Source organism: Neophocaena asiaeorientalis, unplaced genomic scaffold (genome assembly GCF_003031525.2).
Source record: "Neophocaena asiaeorientalis asiaeorientalis breed wild unplaced genomic scaffold, Neophocaena_asiaeorientalis_V1.1 scaffold59, whole genome shotgun sequence".
NCBI classification, from domain to species: Eukaryota; Metazoa; Chordata; class Mammalia; order Artiodactyla; family Phocoenidae; genus Neophocaena; species Neophocaena asiaeorientalis.
The window spans coordinates 16,255,713-16,265,716 of NW_020174268.1; the positions used below are offsets into that span (position 1 = coordinate 16,255,713).

Genomic DNA, 10,004 nt, shown 5'->3' on the forward strand with positions numbered 1-10,004 from the left:
ATTTCCAGGTTCAGCGGGGGGAAAAAATTATTCCTGAAAGCTTGGCCTTAATGCACAGTTGGAGAAATACTCGAAGGTAAATCGTGCTCTTCTATGCCAAACTGCTGTTTAAAAGTCATTTTCCCTTTTCTATTTTCAACATGAATTCCTGTGAGTCGCTCCAGGGAACTATATTTAAAGTGCAAATCAGGGCAGGCAACAGAAATAAGACCTTTCTCAGGATAACTTTAAATGATTCAAGCCAGCTAATGTGCTTTAGCACACCTATCCCGAGAGATAAATCAAACTGTACAGCTAACCTGGGCCTAAGATTTATAGGCCAGCCTAGCCCTCGAGTGCGAGAGGGAGAGGAATTAATTGCAATGACTTAAGCAACACTAACCTACGGTCTTCTGTTCCTGGGAGGGAAGAAGGGAGGGAGCAGGACCAGCCCAGGCAGGAAGGCGACTGCGCCTCCTAACTCCCGTTTCCTTCCTGTGCCGGACTTATCCTCCCACGCTCTCCCGGTAACATTTATCAGAGAAACCAAATTAAACACCAAAAACCGAAAGCAGTAAGACGTTAAATGACCCCCTCGGAGGAGAGCTGCCGGGATGAAGTGAGACGAGGCGGAAAGCGTCCAGCGAGGGCTCAGTATAGACTAAAGGCTCAGGAGGTGCTGGCGGTGGCCCTGCTGGAAGAGGAAACAAACGATCGACCGCGGTGGGGCCGGGTGGTCGTGGGTTCTCCACACAAGCCGGGAGGGAGGGATCTGAGCCAGGCCGGACAGGTCGGAGCCCACCACACCCCTGGGAGCCCGCGGCTGGAGCCTCCCCTGGCTCAGGGCTCCCCCTGGTCCGTTCTTTGCTGCGACCTACTTCACTGAACAGGTTTCAGCGGCACAGCCTTGCCCCCGGCGACTCGGGCTCCCTAGGGCTTCCAGGTTTAATCGCAGCTCCTCTGAAGGGGCCTGAAGCTCCAGGATGCAAGGTCTGCAGCCAATTTACTTTGCTCCAACTACCTGCTTTGAAGATAATCCCTGGCAGCAGAGGGAACAGAAACAAACGCGCTTGGTCCAGGAACTGGGGCAGGACCTGCTTTCCTCATCGTCCTCCTGACAAATCCACTGTCTCCAGGGTTGTGGACATGTCGGGGGGAGGAGGGGGCACCCAACCACAGGATGGAGGGCCCATCACTATGCAGGGCCGAGGACAGAGGGCAGAACCAGCTGCTGGAGGCTCAGGATCCAGTGGTGCAGCCCATGTAGCGGGCCCAGAACGGGGCCTGGCACACGCTGAGGCTCTGGGTGTTAGCAGCTACTGTCACTATCATTATTCATCTATGCTATTGTTTGTTCAACAGAAAATCAAAGAGTGGCTGCATGTGTCACAGCCACGTGTCATGCCAGCAGCCGGGCGAAGATGAATGAGCAGCTCCCCAAGGAGCTGATGGTCTCACGTGACAGACGAGTCCCTCCACCAACGACCAACTGCAGATGGGCACCCTCTGATGGCAGCTGTTCTAATGGCACCGCCAAGGGAGCCCCTGAAGAGGGAGGGCAAAGCACCAAGCAGGGCAGCAAGCTCAACGCGGGGCTTGAGCAAGTAAACTCCAGACAGCAGAGACTTCCAGTACAGAGGAGGAGGCCTGGAAACGGGCTCCTGCACACCAAGCACATTAAACAGCCCAGTGTGCCCAGACCATGGACAGCCTGGGGGAGGGGAGCGACCCGGGCGTGGACAGCTGGGGGGGAGGGTGTGACTGGGGCCAGAGGTGAGGCTGGGGATGACAGGGCCAGCAGGAAAGGGATTAACGCTAGGGAGTCTGGTTTTGTTCTGAGTGCCATTAAAAGCTTTGAGAGGCTTTTAAGGAGGGGAGTGCCATGTGGAAATGTGTGCCCTAGACAAGTTTCCAGAGGCAGCGTGTGGGGTGGGCTGTGGAGGGACAAAGAAAGACACACACGCATGCCAGCTGGGAGGGTAACGGAGCCAGGCAATGAGAGGTCAGGGACTGAATTAAGACGAGGCAGCACCTGGGCAGAGCGGCGTGGGGAGCGAGAGTGGAGCTGGAGATACCGAAGAGGCAGAATTTCCAGGCCTTGAGATGGACCCTACAGGTGGACGAGGGCAGGGAAGGAGCGGGCAGAGAGACGAGTGTAGGTGATTCCGGGTTTCAGATCCGAGGGGCGGGTAGACTGGGGTGCCCGTCACACGCTGGAGTATAACGAGCGGTGAGCGGATTGTGGGAAAACTCAGTCTGGTTCCCAGTCTCCCGAGGTGCTGCCGGGCATTCAAGTGGACACACCGCATGGCAGCCTGGTCCCCAGGGGGCCGCTCGGCGCAGAGGCGTGAGGGGAGCCTCCGCGCTCAGTGTGTCCACGAGCCAGGGAACTGAGGGTGCAAGGCTGGACGGGGAAGGCAGGGGCGGGGGAGCCCCGACATCTCAGGGGCAGAACTGCAAAGGAGACAAAAAGGCACGGCCAGGCAGAGAGGAGGAGTCAGGCATGTGAGGCGTTTTCAAGGTGTCCTTTGAAGGAGCCCTCTCGTGAGAGCTCCACAGAACGAGGGAAGACGCCGCATCGCAGGGGCCCTGCGTGACCCCGAGGACGAGGGCAGCACCCTGCTCACACCTGGAGTCTAACTCCCACACCACGTGCCATCCAACCCACCGCTGAGCAGCTCGGCAACGAGGCCTCTGGGAGCTTCTGCCCCCCTCCCTGTACAGGGGGAATTTAAACCGGGGAGGTCTAAGGCAATGCTTGCACACGTCCCGGGCCATGGCTGGCCTACGGGGAGAGCTGGAGCTGAGCCGTTTGCTCAGGTGCCAGGTACCAACAGCAAACTCTCAGGGATCTGCCGCTCTGGGGACAACGCCAGCACAATTCTGCCACCACAGCAGGTGGAGAGGTGGATGGCACTTCGTGTCGGGAACCCCTCTGCGGTGTTCCAGGGGTTCACTTACAAAGGATGCAGCCAGTTGGGAGAAGTAACGAGAGGCGTGGCAGGGAGCACACAGCCCCGACACTCAGCCCACGGCTGCCCGCGCTTGCACTCGCTCCGTCTGAAACACGTCCCCCGTTTCCTCATAGAAGTCAGTGGGAAAGTGGAGCTTGGAATACAGATTTTTCCTCACTTGGAAACGACGTTTGCCAGGACCAATATATTCTATGTGCCAGAGGGTAAGCATATGCACAGGGAGGACAGTAAATGGGAGGGAAAAAAAGAAAAAGGAAATAACCGTATATTTTAGGAAGGAAAAGATCTTTGGCTTCTTTGATTCGTATCTCATTTAAACAGATGATATGAAAACCCATATGCCGCTCAGGATCTGAAAACAAGAAAATTCTGACTCAAACAGAGTTTGGGGAGAGATTCATAAAGCACGTTCCACAGGCGGAGTCATGGGTGAGGGGCAGAAGAATCCTGATCACACAGCCCATTCCAGAACACACACAAGGGCTCCGGGAGAGCAAATATACAAACACAAGGAAGTCGGCGCTCCGTGCAGTTCCTCTACACTGCTAGAGTATCCTCAGCAGTTAACTGTCAGGCTCATTTACGCCTGACTTCTGGTATCTTAATTTTGTAACATAAAAAGTCGGTCCCAAAAAGCACGCCCGCTGGTGCCACTGAATCCGCGGCACCCGCAGCCTGAGATGTTCTAGCGCCTCTGGGAACTCACCTGTCTATTATCCAAAAATCTCTGCTCCAACAACGTACTGCTTGCTCCTGTTTTTGAGACTCATGCTCCACGCACTACAGTCCCTCCAGCAGCATCTATAAATCTGCCAAACGAGGCCGGAACCAGAGGAAGACTTCTTAGTTCGAGTTCTGGGGTTTCTAGTTCCCTTTCCAAAGAGACAGAACACCTGACTGCCGAATATCAGGCCTCAGTTCCACACTTGGCTTTCTCCATAACAGCTCCTGACTTCAGCTTAAAGACAAAGCAACCAGCAATCACCTTTACATTCTACAGACTTGCAGGAAAATCACCCAGTAACAGTCCCAGTTTACACCTGGGCCAGGGGGGCCTGAGAAGGGTTCTGCACCTGCCAGCACACACAACTCACCTGGCCCCTTATTAAAGATGCAGATCCACGGGGCCTCATTTTGGCTCTCTTGAATCCGAAAATTCTCGGGCTGGGACCCAGAAATCTGCATTTTAACAAAGGGGACCTTAACAAAGGGGACTCTTTAAGACCCTGAGGTGTTCCCGTATGTGCTGGAGTCTGACAGGCACTGGGATGGACAGGGAAACTGGCACTCAAGGGGACGGAACAAGGCTTTTCTCCCAACAGGCTTTGGCCGTTTATCTTCCTTTACTTCCTTCATTCCATAAATGAAATGCAAGCTCCTGCATATCCACCCTCGAGGATCCAGAGAAGATAAATGCAGCGTGATGTGCAAAGGGCCCTGAGCTTCTTATGGGAAGCAATGATGTAAACCAAAACATATCACCTTTTCAGATCATAAAATATTCCTTTATGAGTGGAAGCAAGTCGTATCCCTCAGAGAGACCAGCATTGCTATACTTGAGATGCATTCAAATCTTATTTGATGGTACTTTAACTCATTTGCTTTGTCTAAACCTACAGCTTTACATCATATCAGCTTTACAGATAGACTGTTTGCTTCCCCAACTTCTTCCAAATCTTCAGTACACATACATTTTGAGTAAACGTTTAAATAAATTTATGTTGTCAATCAGTGCTCTCTTCTTTAAAAAAGAAAAATAACAGGGCTTCCCTGGTGGCGCAGTGGTTGACAGTCCGCCTGCCGATGCAGGGGACACGGGTTCGTGCCCCGGTCTGGGAAGATCCCACGTGCCGCGGAGCGGCTGGGCCCGTGAGCCATGGCCACTGGGACTGCGCGTCCAGAGCCTGTGCTCCGCAATGGGAGAGGCCATAACAGTAAGAGGCCTGTGTACCGCAAAAAAAAAAAAAAAAAACAACTCAAATTTCCCCCAAATCTCTCTTAAGCTGACCTCTCCTCTGAGTTCCAGACCCGCAGAACTAACTACCCACCAGACGTGGTACCTAAGCATCTCACATGCACCCCCAAACTCAACTTGACCAAATGGAACTCATCATCCTCAGCTCCCCTTAAAACTAAAAGTAAATTTTAGAAAACCATCTGGGTACTTAATGCCACAGAACTGTACACTTAAAAATGGTTCAAATGATTCATTTTATGTTGTATATATTTAACTACAATAAAAAAATTTCTTCTTTGGATTAAATCTGGTCCCTCTCCATCAGTGCCTGTATCAGTAAACAGAGGCACTCTGCACCTACAGCTCAGAGCAAGAACCTATGACATCCTTGACCCTCCTCTCAGCCCACTGGACCAGTCAACCACCACGCCTCAGACCCTTAATCAGCTCTCACGTGGCCTCCTCACTGGTCCCTCACATCCACACTGGCCCCTCCCATCCCTGTTCTAATGAGCATGAGCTTCTTAAAATCGAAGTCAAATCACTGTCACTCTGCTAAGACAACCCCGCAGTACCCACTCCCACTCTAAGGACAAAGCCCAGAATTCCTCCCCTAGCCTTCACAGCCCTGCATAAGCAGCCCCGACTGACCACCCAGCCCCTCCCCTCTCCAGTCCTGTCTTTCTCCACCAGCTTCCTCCAGCACAGCTCTGCCCCTGTGGGCGTGCTCCCCCTCCTTCCTCCCTCCCTCCAGGTACCTGATCTCTGCTTCCCCTTTGGGTCTGAGCTCTGATGCCCTTCCCTGAGAAACTCCAGAGTTCCCTGGTGGCCTAGTGGTTACAAGTCCGGGCTTTCAATGTTGGGCCCTCTGGGTTCCATCCCTGGTCTGGGATCTCAGTTCCCACAAGCCGCACAATGTGGCAAAAAAAAAGAAAACAGGCAACTCCAAGGTTTCTCAGCCCAGCACTGTTGATGATTTGACCGGATAATCGACTCTTTTGCGGTGGGAGCTGTCCCGTGCACTGCAGGCCACTCACCAGCACTCCTGCCAAACCAGCCCCTGTGACAGCCATCTATAAGCGCTCCCTGGGGAGCAAGGAAAAAAGCCACAACCATCCCCGCAACACTTAGCACAGAGCCCTGGACACCGTCACCGCAGCACCAGGCAGACTGCAATTCTACTCCTGGTGCAGTTCGTGTTCAAGGTCCCCTTCAAGACTGCGAGCTCTACGAGGGTAGGGACAGACTAAATGGGTCTCCTTCCTGCCCTGTCAACCCCAGGGCTTGACACATAGTAGACAGTACTCGACACTTTCGGAATAGATGAAGAAACTGTGAGTACAGCTCTTCCTTTTAATACTATTAAAGTTATTAACACGTTCTAGTAGTTCAAATCAGCACCTACACTGAATCTGTTTTCTTTGGGGGGAGCTTAGTGATCAGACGGTTGAAATGTGACATTAAGAGAGACTCTCAACCAATAAGAGGTCTGATAAGCCCCTGATACCCACCATCATTTTTCCTTTATATTTGGAAAGATGGAATTAGCACTCCTGTACATTGTTCTTCAGCGAGAATCTGCTCAACGCCAAGACGGACTACCTGTAATGCTGCAAGGAAGCAAAACAGGTAACATTTGCAAACTAGGCTTGCTTTATAATGTTTCTAATGAAAAGCAAAACACCTGGCCCTTAATGGTCCAAATGAGACCAGTAATTATGACCTGCTCAAGTACTGGGCGCACAGTGTTTTCCTCAGAAGAAGTTAACAAGAGGGTCTCGACATCTCCTCCCCTCCCCCACCCCCACGTGAAACAGCTACTCTTCCTCCCTCCCCTTCCACCACCCGCCCCCGCCCCCTAGCCTGACTATTGGCCACAGGCCAACTCCCTTGGGTCAAGTCCATGAGCAAGCCAGCCATGCCAGCTTGGGGGGCCTGGACTACCTGGACAACAGAGAATCCATCCAGACCGTTAAAATCTGTGCCAGTAATATCTGAGTACTGCTGAGGAAATAAATGGAGGGCTTAAAAATCCAAAATAAAAAAACACAAACCAGCCTGGAGCCAGGTGTGACTCTTGGGGTCCTAAAATGTCTGGCTTACTGCAATGAAAAGAATCAGAGCGAGACCTGGATCAGAATGAAAAATCATCCCTAATTTTGGCAGGTGCTAAGAAATATAATCCTGACTCAGAGTAGAAACAGGGATACGAAAGATAAACGTTAACATCTATTATTTGACCACTGGTTCAAATAAGCTTCTTCACAGATGTATCAATTAGAATTAGGTTTGGCTGCATGTAATAAACGCCCCCCCACCAACAATTGAGTCTTAAACAAGGCAGATTTTTTTCTTTAATGCAATACAAGTGTGGAAATAGGTAATGCTGGCCTAGCACAGTGCCCCACATCCACCTTGCGCCCAGGTGGTACCATCCTTTCTGCTCTACCATCCTTACTAGTAGGCTTCTGTCTTCAAGGTCACCTCGTGGTCACAAGATGGCCACTGTAGCTCCAGCCATTAGATTCACATAATAGGCCATGGGAAGGGGGAGGAAACAATGGCAGAGGACCTACATCTCAGCTGGGTCAGCCATCTTTAATAAGCTTTACCAAGAGACGCACCCAAAGAGCTCTACAGATAGCTCACTGGCTACCTCTGTTTGCAAGGGCCAATGAAAAATGTTGTCCACTAGACACACTGCCACCACCACCACCACTACCACTCCTACACCCTTCCCCTTACCCCTGTATTATTAGTTTGCTAGGGCTGCCATAATAGAAACCATAGACTGGGGGACTTAAACAACAGAAATTTATTTCTCACAGTTCTAGAGGCTAGAAGTCCAAGATCAAGGTGCCAGCTGGGTTGGTTTCTGCTGAGACCTCTCTCCTTGGCTTTTAGATGGATGTCTTCTCACTGTGTCCTCATACAGCCTTTTTTCTCTGAGCCTGTCTGGCACCTCTTCCTCTTCTTATAAGGACGCCAGTCCTATTGCATTAGGGCCCCACCCTTATGGCCTCTTTTAACCTTAATTACCTCCTTAAAGGCACCTCTCCAAATACAGTCATATCGGGGATCAAGGCTTCAACATAGGCATTTGAAGGACACAACTCAGTCCATAACAGTGCTAATTATCTAAGAGGTTTTTCATCCAGGAAAAGAAGGAACTAAGGGTTTTGGAGGGGCAGATAGCAGATTCTGCTACAACAGAATCAGTTAAAACTGTTAAGAGATGGCAAAGTTCTAGTATTTTATCTAGTCTATGCCTCCTGTTTTATATGAGAAAACTGAGACTCAAGGCAACGAGAAGCCACAGTGGCTGACCTAGAAGATTTATTCATGCCTCTAAGTCTAGTACTAGCTTTGGACTTCAGAACTGAAGTTGCAGTGGATTTTGTCTGTATAACCATATGGGTGTAAGATAAACGTTCTATATTGACTTTTCTCTAAAAGCTCAAACGAATATACTACAATTTGTGGGAAAACTAAACTATATACAGTCAGCCCCCACCCTGCCCTTATCAGGGAATATTTAAGGTATCTTTACTCTCTCCAGATTGTTCACATGCCTTGGAACTCCTATCATGTTCTCTATTTCAGCAAGAGTCCAAGAACCCTGATTCCAAGATATAAAAAGACTAAGTACCACAGCTTTTTATTTCTTGGTGCCCCTCCACTACATCAAAGCAGAGCTCAATAAAAGGAACTCAAGATTTACTTCAGACCTGGAAGAATACAGTTTCCTCTCTGTACCAACCCATGAAAGCTAGTTCACAAAGCCAAATGTCTCCCGGGGAACTCTTAACAGGTTTTATGTTTTACTTATTGTGCTTATCCGACAACTTCACAAGGCTAACAGACATCTCTAAAAACATGTGGACATTTTAGTTCATTCTTTACGTCCTTTAATGTGTTACCAAGTGTGGACAGTGCAGATATTCCCTTACGTGCAGTGAAAAATAGATACACATAGCAACACAAGTGTGTACTTCAGCCTGTATAGTGAATATATATTATATACGTATGTTATATCCCCAGTACATCTTACGAAGTGCAGGGCTATTAATAGAATGCCAATTTCAGTTACCACCCACCCCATTTGGTGAGTTGCAAAACGTCTAGGCAGCAGGCCAACCGATGCAGCCAGGAGTCCCCTAGCCCCCGGTCCCACTCCTCCAACCTCCCCTTCTCCCAGGGCTGCCGGCCCCCCTCCCAAGTAATGCAACTCTTTTCTTCCACTAAAGCAGATCCCCGCCAAGTTCCGTTGCTCCCCACCGTCAGTTATAGCCTTCTCTGCCCAAGGTGCACAAACATTTTTAATTACATTGTTACTTAATCACGCACCTGAACAATTACCAATTAATCTCACTCGATTTTCCCACACTTACGGAGCTCCTATAGACATGCCAGGGGTACACAGATTAAAGTCCTTATTCGGAGAATTTAAGTCCAAATCAAAACGTCTGTCCGGTGGGCTACCAAAACAGCACTGTACAATGACGCTATGTCTTTTTCTAAATCGCACCAGTCTGCCATTTCTAAAAATCTGAAATTACTGCCTCTTAACAGGCTGGAAACACAAAAGTCTGTGATAAAAGAGACAACAACCCTGAGAACACTGAAAAGGAATAATTTTTCCTCCAAGCTTGAACACATCTCATCGTGAAAGTCAATTGCAATGATTTTTTTAAAAAACGTTCATCACATTATTTTATGATAAAGGGGGGGAGCACGCTCTTGTGAGGAGCATGGAAGAAAAAACGGAAGGGGCATTACAGCAGCAGCAGACAAGCACCGTTTCCAGAAGTGTTCTCTAATTTTCCCCCATGAAGACGCAAGATTCGGGAAGGCTTCCCCACGGCCTCCCCAGAGGCACGACCGATACACGGAGGCCCAGCCGGACACCCGGCCCTCCCTTCCTGGTCAAGGAATCCGTAGAAGGGGCTGGTGCCCGGTGGGCACCCCAGCCGAGGGGGCCAGGGCAGGTCCGCGAGACCGCTCAGGAAGCCCCGGGGGCACCGCCGGTCGCCCTCGCGGGCCGGGCGGGCGGGGCGGAGCGGAGCGCGCAGGGACCTGGGCCACGGAGCTCG

General features: G+C 50.5%; 1 protein-coding gene across 1 annotated transcript in view; it reads right to left on the reverse strand.

The window, feature by feature from the left end:
- Nucleotides 1–119, reverse strand: part of B3GLCT (beta 3-glucosyltransferase) — a 90,534-nt gene extending 90,415 nt beyond the window's left edge. The window contains exon 1 of the mRNA XM_024755648.1: nucleotides 71–119. Coding sequence (XP_024611416.1) covers nucleotides 71–119 — 49 coding nt within the window. The remainder of the gene's footprint in view (nucleotides 1–70) is intronic.
- Between the last annotated feature and the right edge of the window lie 9,885 nt (nucleotides 120–10,004).